Below are 15,147 nucleotides of genomic sequence, written 5' to 3' on the forward strand. Positions count from 1 at the left end.
ATTATGTTGATAACTATCCATGTTGTTATATGCAGATTTAATTGATTCTCTTTTCCCATTGCATGAGATCATTGCATGAGATCAGACATAAGGAGAGGCTTGGAGAGAGCAGACGCCTTCTGGATTCAAGAAGACGAGGTGAGCTGAGGTGCCTGGCTTTAGTGAAGACCCTGTGGGGGCTTCCTTGCTGCGGTTTCGACGTGCCTGACTCCACATGCCCCTAAGGTTTGAAGAAAAGCTGTTGGGGGTTCGGGACCTAACCGCATCAAAGCCGCCTTTAGCGGTGCCTGGACCCAGTTCGCATGGAAGAAAGTAGGAGGCAGAATCCTCTTTGGGCCACAGAAAGGAAAGATCTGGACTCGGTTCGGGCCGTGGAAGGGAGGGATGCAGACCTCGTTGGGATCGCAGAAAGGAAGGATCTTAAAGGTCATTATATATTACAATAATTATATACATATTTATATATAAATATACAGACATATTTACATATAATATTATATTATGTATTATATAATATTATATTATTTATAATATATTTTATATCTTGTACTACATAGAATATATATTATATATCTCATACTATATAGAATATATATCTCATACTATATAGAATATATATATCTCATGCTATATAGAATATATAGATCTTCTATATATAGAATATATATATCTTCTATATATATAGAATATATATCTTCTATATATAGAACATATGTTATATATCTTCTATATAGTATAGTATATATATTATATGTACTATACTATATGTAATATACATAATATAATATAATATAATCTTTTGCTTTTCTGTGGTATTAATTGTAATGTCTCCTCTTTCATTTCTGATTTTGAGTCTTCTCTTGTTTTTTCTTAGTTGATCTAGCTAAAGGCTTGTCAATGTTATCTTTTCATAAAACCAACTCTTGGTTTCACTGATTTTTTTCCTATTGTTTCTCTAATCTCTATTTCATTTACCTCTGCTCTGGTCTTTATTATTTCCTTTATTCTACTAATTTTGAGCTTATTTGTTCTTCTTCTTCCAGTTCCTTGAGGTGTGACGCTAGATTGTTTGGGATCTTTTTTCTTTTTGATGTATGTATTTATTGCTGTAAACTTCCTTCTTAGAAGTGCTTTTGCTGCATTCCATAAGTTTTAGTATGTTGTGTATAGATTTTCACTTGTCTCAAGATATTTTAAAATTTCCCTTTAATTTCTTCCTTGACATATTGGTTATTCTGGAGTATGTTGTTTAATGTCCATACATTTATGAAAGTTCCACAATTCTTATCATTAATGATTTCTAGTTCCATACCACTGTGCATGTATTACTTGATGTGATTTCAATATTCTTAAATTTGTTAAGACTTGTTTTTGGCCTAACTTATGATCTATCCTGGAGAATTTTCTATCTGTGCTTGATAATAATGTATATTCTATTGGATAAAATATTCTGTAGGTCCTTTTTGTCTAAAGTGTAGCTCAAGTTCAATGTTTCCCTATCGATTTTCTGTCTGGCTGATCTGTGAATTGTTGAAAATGGGGTCTCGAAGTCTCCTACCACTATTGTATTGCAGTCTACTACTCCCTTCAGGTCTATTAATATTTGTTTTATATATTTAGGTGCTTCTATGTTGGGTGCATATATTAAATATATTTATAATTCTTAGATATTCATGATGAATTGATCTCATCATCATTATATAATTATATAATATAATATCATTGATCTTTTATTATTTTTGACTTTAAGCCTATTTTATTTGACATAAGTATAGTTATCCTTGCTCTCTTTTGAATGATTGAATGAATAAATAAATGCCACGAATTGTTTTCTGCATGGGGGAACAGTGCACCATGTCACAAGAGACAGTCTAAGTACAAGTTGATACTTTTAAAGCATCAATATAGTCATTGTGAGATCAATAAAAACTTTTCATGGAGTTTTATACATTACTGTTTTTATTCTGAATTGCATATGATGTACGGGCACCCTATCTTTTAGTGTTTAGAACCTCTAAATGTTTTAATCTGGTAATACTTGAAAGACACAAATGAACATGACCTAGTCCCCTGCTCCAGAGCAGCTCTAGCAAAGAGAGACATAGACAGAAGGTATAACAACACTATGTAAATAGTGTTGGATAGAGGGTCTGTAGGAAGAGTTGGTGTGGGAGTTCTGAGAAGCACATTCCTCCCAGGGGAAACAGGAGAATCAAATAGGAACAGAGATACAGAGTGGGGAACAGAGAAGTCAAATGGAGAATAAGAGGGAGTGATAACTGAATAGGGGTCTTAAGCAGAAAAAGGGAGCTACATTGAGGAAAATGGAAAGCTGAACGTAGGTATGGAGGGGAGGAGACTGACAGGCAGGAACCGAGACCCCCTCTGGAGGCGGAAAGAGGCAGGACCACTTCCGGCCAGGGAGGGGGATAGGCTCAGACGTAAGGAGAGGCTTGGAGAGAGCAGACGCCTTCTGGATTCAAGAAGACGAGGTGAGCTGAGGTGCCTGGCTTTAGTGAAGACCCTGTGGGGACTTCCTGGCTGCGGTTTCAACGTGCCTGACTCCACACGCCCCTAAGGTTTGAAGAAAACCTGCTGGGGGTTCGGGACCTAACCGCATCAAAGTCGCCTTTAGCGGTGCCTGGACCCAGTTCGCATAGAAGAAAGTAGGAGGCAGAATCCCCTTTGAGCCACAGAAAGGAAAGATCTGGACTCGGTTCGGGCCGTGGAAGGGAGGGATGCAGACCTAGTTGGGACCGCAGAAAGGAAGGATCGAGAAATCCTTCAGACGGTAGCAAGAGGGGAGGAAGATACACACAGTTCCGGAGGGAGATAGGAGATGGCAGGACTCCGTTTAGGCTGGAGAAAGGGGGCAGGACCCTGTTTGGGCCACAGAATGGAGGGATCGGGACCCAGAGAAAGGAGTGGGCAGCATCCCTTTTGAGCAACGGAAAGGACCAGATTCAGACTGGAGAAAGAAGGGGATATGACCTGGTTGGTTCCGGTTTGAAAGGGAAGAGACAGGACCTGGTAAGGTTTGAGAACAGGAATACACAGAAGGTTCACACAGTTGGATTTGGGGGTGGGGTATTCATGTTGCAGAAAGGGCGGAGCCGCACACTTGCGGACGTGGAAAGAGAAGGGAGTGGCGTTGGTTGGGGAAGGGGTGGTGCAGAGACGTACCGCAGAGCGGAGGGAGGGGGCTTATTAAAGGAAGGGAAGGTGCAGAGAAATGCTGCAGAGCGGAGGGAGGGGTGTGTATTGGGAAGGGGCGGTGTGTAGCAGTACAGTAGAGGAGAGATGGGTTGTGTTGGGGTAGGTGCGGTGCGGAGTGGTACTGCGGAGGGGAGTGGTACTGCGGTAAGGGAGGGAGGGGCTGGTGTTGGGGGAAGGGTTGGATCGAGATGTGATGCAGTTAGAAGAGTGAGTCAGGGGTGGCGCCAAGATGTTCTGTTGCTCTGAGAGCAGGGGGCAGATGTGGGATTGAGCTGGTTAGAAACTGTCCGGTTTACCAAGGCGCATGCGCGCGAAGGGCCTTGAAGAACCGGTTCTTTTGGGAGAGCGGTGGGCCTAAGGGGGTGAGGGTGCCTCTAGTCGGTGCGCCTGCGCACTATCGAGTTGCGGAGGGGGCGTGTAAAGGGGCGGGGTCGTAGAACTGACCCTCTTGGAGGCAAAACGGAAACCAGATGGCCTGGGTTTTTTAGGTATGAAAACCCAGGAGTTGAAGGGATTAGGGCCCAAGGTTACATGAGACTCTCCTAAGTAAGGATAGGTGAGATGTCTGATGAATCTCCCCCTCCCTCTCATTCTCTAATTCAGGCCCATTCCCCTCAGACTCAACTGTTACTCGGCCTCCCAGAAAGATGGATAGGAGAAATGACTACGGATATAGGGTGCCTCCATTTCAGGTGAGGCCTCTCTGCATTCTCTCTTGGCCATCTGCCCCGTCCTGAGTTCACTTACTGCTCTTCAGACCCCTTCCACTGTGTAGTTTCATAATTCCCTGCCTAACTCATCTCAGTCCTCCCTTACATGGTGAAGGGGAGGAGAGGAAAACCTGCCTGACTCTATTCCTTCCTTGATCCCTACCCCTTCCCTCACCCCATTTCAATTAACCACTGCTCAGAGGAAGGGAAGGCCTTTGTGGAAAGGGGTGGGCTTTAGGGAGGCCAGATGGCCGAGAGGATCATAATCCTAAGTGTGTAGGGCCCTCTGCCTCCCCCTGGGAGCCTGGGGCTTCCCTTCCCTCCAGATATACAGACTGAGACTACAGAAGAGGACAGTGTCTTGCTGATGCATACCCTGTTGGCGGCAACCAAGGACTCCCTGGCCGTGGACCCACCAGTTGTCAACCGGCCTAAGAAAAGCAAGACCAAGAAGGCCCCTATAAAGGCTATTACTAAGGCTGCACCTGCTGCCCCTCCAGTCCCAACTGCCAATGAGATTGCCACCAACAAGCCCAAAATAACTTTGCAGGCTTTAAACCTGCCAGTCATTACCCAGATCAGTCAGGCTTCACCTACCACTGAGGTAACCAATACTCAGGTTTCTTCAGTCACTGCTCAGCCTAAGAAAGCCAACAAGATGAAGAGAGTTACTGCCAGGGCAGCGCAAGGCTCCCAATCCCCAACTGGCCGTGAGGGTGACGCTACACAGCTCAAGTCACCCTTGCAGGTCCTAAACCTACCAGTCATCTCACAGAATATTCACGCTTCAATTGCCAATGAGTCAGCCAGTTCCCAGACCTTGATAACCTCTATCAAGCCTAAGAAAGCTTCCAAGGCTAAGAAGGCTGCGAATAAGGCCATAGCTAGTGCCACCGAGGTTTCACTGGCTCCAACTGCCACCCATACAGCTACCACCCAAGGCCAAATTACCAATGAGACAGCCAGTATCCACACCACAGCAGCCTCCATCCGAACCAAGAAAGCCTCCAAAGCCAGGAAGATAATTGCTAAGGTCATAAATACTGACACTGAGCATATACAGGCTGCAAATGTCACTGAGACAGCTACCAGGCAGATTGAGGCCTCAGTAATAGCTATCAGGCCCAAAAAATCCAAGGGCAAGAAGGCTGCCAGTAGGGGCCCAAATTCTGTCTCTGAGATTTCTGAGGCCCTACTTGCCACTCAAATGGTCACAAACCAGGCCCTGGCAGCCACCCTGCGGGTCAAGAGAGGGTCTAGGGCTCGGAAGGCTTCCACTAAGGCTCGGGCAACTGAAATCCAGACTCCAAATGCTGACCAAGGGGCCCAGGCCAAGATGGCCTCTGCTCAGACCAACGTAAGTGCCCTTGAGACTCAGGTTGCTGCTGCTGTCCAGGCCCTGGCAGATGACTATCTGGCTCAGTTGAGTCTGGAGCCCACAACCAGGACCCGGGGCAAGAGAAACCGAAAGGTGAGATCTCTGACATTACCATCCTTAACTTTGTGCTTCTTTTCCATTTCTACCCTTCTGGTTTGTTCATTTCTTCTATAAAAGTTTAACTTTGAGCTAGTCCCTGTGTTCAGATAGGCTGTGGAAGATGCTGAGAAGAAGGTGACATAGTTTCTGCCCCCTAATAGTTCACAGATTGGTGAGGAAATAAGACATCCATACACTCAGCTACAACCTGTATGTAATTCTACTTGTATTTAAATAGTAGTTACCATGTGCCAGGCTTTGTGTTGGGGACATTTACACAAGGTATGTCTGAATGTCTTGAAAGTAACTCTTACCAACAAGGGATCATAGGTCCCAGTTTTACACATAAGAAAACTGAGTCCCAGAGAAATGAAGTGACTTGTCCAAGAGATACCAGCCAGCATAATTGGTGATAGCCAAAGGAAGAGAAAGACCCTTAGGCTCTTATCTTGAGTTGTTCCTAGCCTGACAGAGGAATGAAACTCCTTCCTGGAAGACAGTGAAAGATAAGCTCAGGACTTAGGGTGGCCAATGGCAAGGTCAGGATCAGGCTCCACTACAGCAAGGCTGAGGGAGGGGGTTAGAGAGACTTTCTGTCTGGAGCAGGCAAGGTGAGGAGCCAGAGCCATCTCTTTCACCTGGTGACTCTGGACCTTCCTTCTTTCTGATGATGAAGTCCAAGCATCTGAATGGGGATGAGAGAAGTGGCAATAATTACAGGCGGATCCCATGGGGCCGGAGGCCTGCGCCACCACGAGATGTGGCCATTTTACAAGAAAGGGTAAGAATCCAATACTGTCTAGTCTCTTCTCTTCTTCACCTGCCCTCTGCTCTGCCACCTCCTGAGTTTTCTGCAAGCATGTTAAGATCTCTCAATCTATTCCTCTCCTCCCAGGCTAATAAGTTGGTGAAATACCTGTTGGTTAAGGACCAGACAAAGATCCCCATCAAGCGCTCAGGTAGTGTCCTACCAACCCTCCTCCTTGAGCTCTCCTCTCCACTCCCCTCTTCTCCCATAGTCTGGTAGTAACACTTTATGGCCTCTTTGTTCTCTCATATCTCCACACCTGCCCTCCTCACACTCTGCCATGGCTGGCATCTTCCATTAACTCACTTCAGGTCTCTGGTTGCACTGACCCAACAGGACTGGCAAAAGGGCTGTAGCTCTGTGGCCCCCGCTAAGCTCAGCTACTCTCACCTCTCCTTTTCTACAGACATGCTGAGGGATGTCATCCAAGAATATGATGAATATTTCCCAGAAATCATTGAACGAGCAAGCTACGCTCTGGAGAAGGTGAAGGGGCAGTGCTGGTGGATGGGCGCAATGGGGAAGCTTTGAATTGAGCAAAGATATATATGTCTCTTTTGGAGAGAAACACAGAGACATGCTAATCCAGCCCCATTACTGTGTGAATGGGCAGACAGTGGCCTAGGGAGAGGTGTAGACTTGCCATGGGTCACACAGCATGTCAGTGATGAAAGCATGGCAAGGACACAAGCCACTCAACTTAGTCTCAGCTTCTATCCATGGTTTGACACATTCTGCATGTATTTCAGATTTCACCTCTCCCTTGTATCCCCATTCTCTGTCTCCTTAGATTCCTGCTCATCACAAAGATGATGTTGATGACAATAGTACATTTGCTGTGTGTTTACTGCGTGCCAGGCACTTGGCTGTGTGCTTTATGTGCATTATCTCACTGATTTCTTACACATGCAAACCCCCTAAGTACACTGGGAGTTTTAGGATGCCCAGAAAGTTCACTGATACCCAAGCTGAATTTTGTGATCTCACAGGCTATTCTTTTACTTGGCAGATGTTTCGAGTCAATCTGAAAGAAATTGATAAGCAAAGTAGCTTGTATATTCTCATCAGCACTCGGGAATCCTCTGCAGGCATACTGGGAACGTAAGCTGGGAAAGGGCTGGAGTGGGAAGGGAGCTTTTGCTTTTTTCTGTGCTGCTACCCCTTCTTTGTCCTACTTCCCCCATCCTTTTAGGGAGTCAGGAAAAACAGAGTCTCAAAAGCCCCGTCTCAGCACCTGCACATAGTTGGAGCCCTGCTCACAGGAGTGGCACCTGATTATGACTGATGGGTGTAGGAGCCTAGGGTGGGACATTCCTGCTGTCAGGTTTGCTGTCTCTGTAGAAGCTTCTCAGGAAAGCAGGCCTGTCATTGCTTGCCTCTTCCGACTGAGTGCCTGGCCTGGCTTTGGCAGAGTGGTTCTCAAGGAGGGCTTCCTGGTGTGGGTGGATCAGGATGCATGAAGCACAGGAGTATCAGTGGGGCTGAAGGTTCTGGGAGAGAAAGAAGGGATTCACATGGACTGAGTGCTTGTGTTGTACCAGGTTGACAGCCATTCTTCCGTCTTCTTGGCAACCTGAGGAAGGGAGAATATGATTTTCCCATTTTACTGAATAATAGACCAAGGCTTGCAAGTCTAAATGCCTTGCCCAGGGTGGCATAGAGCTGGAAGCAGAGACTGGGCAGAATTCTGTATCTGAGGCATCTGGGAGAGGCTAGCCTAGTAAGCTGACTGGTGTGTCTTTTGCGGATGGCTGCTGAACATAAACCTTCTTTCTGTCCTGTTATTCCCTTAGGACCAAGGACACACCCAAGCTGGGTCTCCTCATGGTGATTCTGAGTGTCATTTTTATGAATGGCAACAAGGCCAGTGAGGGTGAGTGGCTGGGCATGCAGCTGAATGGGCGGCCATGGTCTAGATTCCATGTGTTCAATTTCTGTCCCTGTCTCCTCTTGCCTCCCCTTGCAGCTGTCATCTGGGAGGTGCTGCGCAAGTTGGGGCTGCACCCCGGGTATGATTGGGCTTCTCAGCGCTTGCTGTCCGTATTGTCCTTTGGCAAGAGAGGACGGTCCTAGGATTGCATCAGTCTGGTGGTCTGGTGGAGTGGGTGGGGTGCTGGACTGGGTAGAGGGCCCAGGGTTCTGACCTGGGTGGATGATGGGCAAATGGTCCTGAACTCTCTGCTCGCTCTCTCCTGTATGTCCTCTGTCTGTTCTAAGCTGAGATGTTAGATAGACCTTCAGGGATCCCTGACAAAGAGGCATCTGGTCTTAACTGCTTGCTTCTAGTGGCCATGTGCTCACTACTTTCTTCGCTTCATTGAGACTGCCCCATGTGCTAGAGAGGTCTCTTCCATGTTGGGAAATGCCTCTGCCCTCATCTGGGCAGTTCTGATCTGTGTTCATGGGTTATTTTTCCCATTGTCAGGGTGAGGCATTCACTCTTTGGGGAAGTGAGGAAGCTCATCACAGACGAGTTTGTGAAGCAGAAGTAAGTGGTGTTTGGGGCTTTGTCTGGCCCTGAAGTATTCTGGGTATACTGATCTTATTCAGAAAGTGCTTAGTGCCTTTCTTACACTAGCTTTAGAGGGATGGGCATCCTGTGTTCTAGAACTGATACTGTCTAAAATTCCCACGGGCAGACCTTTCCAGGACTGGGCCAGACTCAACACAAGGCCCTTGCAGTGGGGTGCGCTCAGAGCAGAGGGCCTTAAGAATGGCTCCTCTGTTTACAACACACCCAACAGGAATTTGGGCTTACTCCTCACAGGTGGCATGATACTTTGGCCTTCCTGTGACATCATGCCCTATACATGTCTCCCCTGGAGAAGCCCAAGGGACTGCTTTGTACAGGGCCAGTGGAAAATGGCTCAGTATTGGAGGCCAAGACCATGAACTGTGTTTGGTAGTGAGTGTGGGGCTGGAGGGTCTTAGAAATCCTTCTCCAGAGGCTGTTTGTATTTCTTTGGAGGAGGTGGCCACCTGGTGTCTAGTGCTTAAGACAGCAGGCTTGCTTGGTTAGAAACAAGTTTCATTTCCTTTTTCCAAGGTACCTGGAGTACAAGAGGGTCCCTAACAGCAGACCACCTGAATATGAGTTCTTCTGGGGCTTGCGCTCCTACCATGAGACTAGCAAGATGAAAGTCCTCAAGTTTGCATGCAAGGTAATAGGAGAGCTGCCCGAGCTTGGCACATTAAGGCAATGGGATACCCTTGGCTGGGGCAAGCAATGCACAGGGATGGGCAGGTACAGAGCAGCCTGGAGCTCATATATAAACATGTGGAACCTCCTTTATGTCCTAGGGTGCTGCTAGATATCTAGTTTACATCATCTCATTGATTCTTCATACTTTGTATTAATCTGCATGGGCTGCCATAACAAAATACCATAGACTGGGTGGATTAAAAAACAAATTTATTTTCTCATAGTTCTTGAGGGTGAGAATCCCAGGTTAGGGTCCACTAGGGTCAGTTCCTGGTGAAGGCTCTCTTCTTGGCTTGCAGATGGCTGCCTTCTTGCTGTGCCCTCACATGGCTTTGTGTGTGAGAGAGAAGAGAGCAAGCTTTCTGGTGTCACTTCTTATAAGGACACTAATCCTATTGATCAGGACCCCACCCTTATGGCCTCATTTAACCTTAATTACTTCTGTAAAGGCCCTATCTCCAAATACAATCACACTGGGTGTTAGGGATTCAACGTACAAATTTGGGGACAGGCACAACACTTCAGTTCATAACATATATACTCTTTTATTTCCTGTAATTATAAATGAAGACACTTAGGCTAAGTGAGGTTAAGTAACTTGTCCAAGGTCATATAGCATGTAAATTGTCAGAGCTGAAATGATTTCAGAACTGACCCATGACGGAGCCCCAATAACTAAGAATTTTTAAAAAGTATGGCTACTAGTTCAATACAAAGCCCATAGATTAATATGTGATTACTAGGGTTATTTTCTTATTATGATTATCATCCCCATTTCAGGTGCAGAAAAAAGACCCCAAGGACTGGGCTGTGCAGTACCGTGAGGCAGTGGAGATGGAAGTCCAAGCTGCAGCTGTGGCTGTGGCTGAGGCTGAAGCCAGGGCTGAGGCAAGAGCCCAAATGGGGATTGGAGAGGAAGCTGTGGCTGGGCCCTGGAATTGGGATGACATGGATATCGACTGCCTAACAAGGGAAGAGTTAGGCGATGATGCTCAGGCCTGGAGCAGATTTTCATTTGAAATTGAGGCCAGAGCCCAAGAAAATGCAGATGCCAGCACCAGCGTCAACTTCAGCAGAGGAGCTGGTACCAGGGCTGGCTTCAGCGACGGTGCTAGTATTAGCTTCAATGGTGCACCCAGCTCCAGTGGTGGACCTGGCATTACCTTTGGTGGTGCACCCAGCTCCAGTGCCAGCTTCAGCAATACAGCCAGCATTAGCTTTGGTGGCACACTGAGCACTAGCTCCAGCTTCAGCAGTGCAGCCAGCATTAGCTTTGGTGGTGCACCCAGCACCAGCACTAGTTTCAGCAGTGAAGCCAGCATTAGCTTTGGTGGCACGCCTTGTACCAGTGCCAGCTTTAGTGGTGGAGTCAGCTCTAGTTTTAGTGGCCCACTCAACACCAGTGCCACTTTCAGTGGTGCAGCCAGCTCTGGCTTTGGAGGCACACTCAGCACCACGGCTGGCTTTAGTAGTGTACTCAGCACCAGCACCAGCTTTGGCAGTGCACCCACAACGAACACAGTCTTCAGTAGTGCGCTTAGCACCAGCACTGGCTTTGGAGGCACACTCAGCACCAGTGTCTGCTTTGGTGGCTCTCCCAGCTCCAGTGGTAGCTTTGGTGGTACACTCAGTACCAGTATCTGCTTTGGTGGCTCTCCCTGCACCAGTACTGGCTTTGGAGGCACACTCAGCACCAGTGTCTCCTTTGGTGGCCCTTCCAGCACCAGTGCCAATTGCGGTGGTACACTAAGTACCAGCATCTGCTTTGATGGCTCTCCCAGCACTGGTGCTGGCTTTGGTGGTGCTCTCAACACCAGTGCCAGCTTTGGCAGTGCGCTCAACACCAGTGCTGGTTTTGGTGGTGCTATGAGCACCAGTGCTGACTTTGGCAGTACACTAAGCACCAGTGTCTGCTTTGGTGGCTCTCCTGGCACCAGTGTCAGCTTTGGCAGTGCGCTCAACACCAGTGCTGGTTTTGGTGGTGCTGTCAGCACCAGCACTGACTTTGGTGGTACACTAAGCACCAGCGTCTGTTTTGGTGGCTCTCCCAGCACCAGTGCTGGCTTTAGTGGTGCACTCAACACCAATGCCAGCTTTGGCTGTGCCATCAGCACCAGTGCCAGCTTCAGTGGTGCTGTCGGCACCAGTGCTGGCTTCGGTGGTGTACCCAGCACCAACCCTGGCTTTGGCGGTGCATTTAACACCAGTGCTGGCTTCGGTGGGGCACTTAGTACCACTACTGACTTCGGTGGTACTCCCAACAACAGCATTGGCTTTGGTGCTGCTCCCAGCACCAGTGTCAGCTTTGGTGGTGCTCATAGCACCAGCCTCTGTTTTGGTGGAGCTCCCAGCACCAGCCTCTGCTTTGGCAGTGCATCTAATACAAACCTATGCTTTGGTGGCCCTCCTAGCACCAGTGCCTGCTTTAGTGGTGCTACCAGCCCTAGTTTTGGTGATGGACCCAGCACCAGTACCGGTTTCAGCTTTGGCAACGGGTTAAGCACCAGTGCTGGATTTGGTGGTGGACTGAACACCAGTGCTGGCTTTGGTGGTGGCCTAGGCACCAGTGCTGGCTTCAGTGGTGATCTAAGCACCAGTTCTGGCTTTGATGGTGGGCTAGGTACCAGCGCTGGCTTCAGTGGAGGACCAGGCACCAGCACTGGCTTTGGTGGTGGACTGGGCACCAGCGCTGGCTTCAGTGGCGGACTGGGCACCGGTGCTGGCTTTGGTGGTGGACTGGTCACTAGTGATGGCTTTGGTGGTGGACTGGGCACCAATGCTAGTTTTGGCAGCACACTTGGCACCGGTGCTGGCTTTAGCGGTGGCCTCAGCACCAGCGATGGCTTTGGCAGTAGGCCTAATGCCAGCTTTGACAGAGGACTGAGTACCATCATTGGCTTTGGCAGTGGTTCCAACACCAGCACTGGCTTTATTGGCGAACCCAGCACCAGCACGGGCTTCCATAGTGGACCCAGTTCTATTGTTGGCTTCAGTGGTGGACCAAGCACTGGTGTTGGCTTCTGCAGTGGACCAAGCATCAGTGGCTTCAGCGGTGGACCGAGCACAGGAGCTGGCTTCGGCGGTGGACCAAACACTGGTGCTGGCTTTGGTGGTGGACCAAGCACCAGTGCTGGCTTCGGCAGTGGAGCCACCAGTCTTGGTGCCTGTGGCTTCTCCTATGGCTAGTGAGGTTTCAGGTAACTGCAATATTTCCATAGCCAGGACCCACAGGGATGGGTATAAGAGCTGGGAGATGTTATAAGAAACACTAAGGCAGGAGAGCGGGGTGGAAAGGTGAGGGCAATGAAGGAATTATGAGAAGACAGTGCATTTGGTGCTAAAATGTGTTCCTATTTGTTTTGTTTTCAGATTTATTCCCCATGTTTATAGACACCGCTAATAAATTGCAGTAGTCCTTCCCATGGAGCCAAAGTACATCCTTGGAATCTTTGTCCACACAGCAGTCAAAGCACCTACGGCCAATCAGCTGAGGGTGTCATGTGATGGAAAAATCTGTTTGCTGTTCCTGCTTTATTGTTTGCTTTCTGTGTGCTGTCATATTTTGGTATCAGAGTTACATTAAATTTGCAAAATGAATTGGAGTTTTTTCTGTCTTTTAATGTGCTTAGGTAGTTGTGGAGTGGCATCTTGGGTTCACAGAAGAGCTGGAGATCAGCATAGCTCTTTGGAGAAAATGGGGCTCCAGCTTTTGGCTCAAAGGCAAATATGACTTCAGCAGGATAGAGGCCTGGGGAAAGCATGGCAGGCAAGAGGATAACAGCTTGAGGAAAGATATGGAGAGGGAAAGCCTGGAGCAGAAGGCAAAGGGAGAGGCTTCTGGACAGTAAGTACAGATTCATTTTGAATCACTGGTGTAAGAATGGAGGGAAGGGCAGAGGTCACTAGGGGTGGACATAAGAACAAAGGAGGGTTTAAATGGGATAGGAGAGGAAAACTTGGGCATATTGTATAGACTGTGGGGCAAAAGCTAATAGGGACAGGAGATCGATATGGAAGAGTCAGGAATTGACTGAAGTAGCCCATCCCTGAGAAGGTGGGATGGAACAGGGTACCAGAGAAGACGACCCTGACTTTGAACAGACTTAAGGGTGGCTGTGGATGCAGATAAATATAGATCTGCTTCAAGCAGGGATCGGCAACTTCTGTAGTAGACAACAACAACAAAAAACGGAGAGGTGGATTATGCAGGGTTTAGGTCTTGCTGGGTGGTTGTGATGGAAGAACAAGGGAACAAAGGCAGCAAGTGTATGAGTCTGCCTCTTTACCACTGGGTCACTGGTACCTGGCTTATGGTAGTTGCATGGAGAGTGGCTGAAGAGATGGCCCATAGTATCCAACATAGTTAGGGACAGAACACTAAGGATAGATTGGGGGACAATAGAGCATTCAAAGGACTCTGCTCTTGATGCTGTACAGCAACAAATATTGTTCATTCAAAAAATACTACAGGGCTGGGCACAGTGGCTCATGTCTGTAATCCCAGCACTTTGGGAGAGGCCAAGATGGGAGGATCACTTGAGCCCAGGAGTTCAAGACCAGCTTGGATAACATAGTGAGACCTCGTCTCTACAAAATAATTGAAAATTAGCTGGGCATGGTGGTGTGCACCTGTGGTCCCAGCTACTTGTGACAGAGGCTGGGGTGGGAGGATCGCATAAGCCCAGGAGTTCGGGGCTGCAGTGAGCTGAGATTGCACCTCTGCACTTCAGCCTAGGTGACAGAGTGAGACCCTGTCTCTAAAAAAAAAAAAAAAAAAAAAGAAGGAAATACTACATATATGCCTACTGTATGGAGGCATACTGCTAGGGATTCAGTGGATGATACAGAGTTGTAAGGACTGGGGTAGTGGGTGGGCAGTGGTCAGACAGTTGGATGCTTGCATTTAAGAAGTCAGACCAGGGAGATGATACCAAAATCCATGGAGTAGGTAGTTGAAGGAGAGAAGATGAGTTGAGGGAGTCAGGGGACTGTGAGGCCAGAGTATTGGCTGGATCATTCACATAAACAGTGAAATCACTCAGGATGGCAGCAAGAGTTGGAGAAGAAAGGAACACTTGGCTCAAGTGCCAGATTCTTCTCTTGAGTGTAAGGATGAAAGTGTCATGCCCACCGCCACCTTGCTGGAACAAGGCCCACAGGAACTCACAGGCACCTATCTTCTCCCCCATCTTTGGAGGTGCTACTGTAGAACTTTTCCCTCCAGGAAATCCTTACCTGTTCCATGCCCTCATAGCAGCAGAGCTGGGTCAGGATTAGGATCAGTACCTTGAGAACAATTGGAAAAGCCTCGCCATGACCTCCTCCTCTCCTCTTGTAGGCAGTAAGTCTTTATTCGTCAGAGAATAGGAATTAAGAAAGTAAGTTTCATCCAGAGCTAGATAGCTCCTTAGTTGCGGCCAGTAAGTGAGGCTTGTTTGGGAGTTGCGGAGGACTTCTTCACTGGCGGTGGAGTACCTCAGTGAGGCCAAGGCAGAGTAGGAGAAGAGCAAGGATAGCATTTCCTAAAGGTGGAAGGCGATGAGGACACTTTCTTGGAAAGGGCTCAGTAGTGGGCAGGGACAGTATCCAGGGCTTCCTCAGGTTCCCGGGTGATGTCCACATTCTGAGGAGAGAGTGCAGGATCAATAGGAAGGAGACAGCAGTGCAGGGCCCCAACCTCCCCACTGCCTCTTGTCCTCATTGCCAGGCTCCCCTCTTTCAGCTAGGCTCAGAT

The 15,147-nt window shown here is 48.1% G+C and overlaps 2 protein-coding genes and 1 non-coding gene across 13 annotated transcripts in view; 2 read left to right on the plus strand and 1 right to left on the minus strand.

Annotated features, from left to right (window-relative positions):
* Positions 1 to 78: 78 nt before the first annotated feature.
* TRO (trophinin) lies at positions 79 to 13,010 on the plus strand. Of its 7 annotated transcripts, none has more exons than XM_009197685.3 (13): positions 79 to 138; positions 3,820 to 3,908; positions 4,207 to 5,397; positions 6,080 to 6,184; positions 6,299 to 6,362; positions 6,618 to 6,697; positions 7,221 to 7,312; positions 8,005 to 8,084; positions 8,178 to 8,220; positions 8,637 to 8,699; positions 9,258 to 9,372; positions 10,194 to 12,610; positions 12,783 to 13,010. In XM_009197685.3, exons 2-12 carry the CDS (start codon positions 3,864 to 3,866, stop codon positions 12,597 to 12,599), a joined length of 4,284 nt encoding a protein of 1,427 aa, XP_009195949.2. In that variant the 5' UTR covers positions 79 to 138; positions 3,820 to 3,863; the 3' UTR covers positions 12,600 to 12,610; positions 12,783 to 13,010. The 7 variants fall into 7 exon arrangements, with proteins under 7 accessions (XP_009195949.2, XP_017809576.2, XP_003917819.3 ...); XM_017954087.2 differs by having other exon boundaries at positions 84 to 138; positions 4,253 to 5,397; XM_003917770.4 differs by lacking the exon at positions 79 to 138 and adding an exon at positions 2,184 to 2,492.
* LOC116272271 lies at positions 8,895 to 9,023 on the plus strand. Its single transcript, XR_004180989.1, has one exon. It is a non-coding gene; the product is annotated as a small nucleolar RNA SNORA11 (small nucleolar RNA).
* PFKFB1 (6-phosphofructo-2-kinase/fructose-2,6-biphosphatase 1) overlaps positions 13,011 to 15,147 on the minus strand; it is a 66,962-nt gene continuing 64,825 nt past the window's right edge. For 4 of the 5 annotated variants that reach the window (XM_009197691.4, XM_003917773.5, XM_003917771.5 and 1 more), the window contains one exon: positions 14,741 to 15,036. In XM_009197691.4, the coding sequence (XP_009195955.1) occupies positions 14,977 to 15,036 (60 nt within the window). In that variant the 3' untranslated portion in view covers positions 14,741 to 14,976. Of the gene's footprint in view, positions 13,162 to 14,648; positions 15,037 to 15,147 lie in introns of those variants that run through there. The other variant, XR_001898568.3, reaches the window with a different exon arrangement.

Source organism: Papio anubis, chromosome X (assembly GCF_008728515.1).
Source record: "Papio anubis isolate 15944 chromosome X, Panubis1.0, whole genome shotgun sequence".
In the NCBI taxonomy this organism is placed as follows: Eukaryota; Metazoa; Chordata; class Mammalia; order Primates; family Cercopithecidae; genus Papio; species Papio anubis.

Bases quoted from the DNA above. Each gene is read 5' to 3' on its own strand.
- TRO (XM_003917770.4), top strand. From the start codon at position 2,345: ATGGAGGGGAGGAGACTGACAGGCAGGAACCGAGACCCCCTCTGGAGG. The intron at 8,085-8,177 runs GTGAGTGGCTGG...CTCCCCTTGCAG, and splicing joins TGGCAACAAGGCCAGTGAGG to CTGTCATCTGGGAGGTGCTG. The intron at 8,221-8,636 runs GTATGATTGGGC...TCCCATTGTCAG, and splicing joins AAGTTGGGGCTGCACCCCGG to GGTGAGGCATTCACTCTTTG.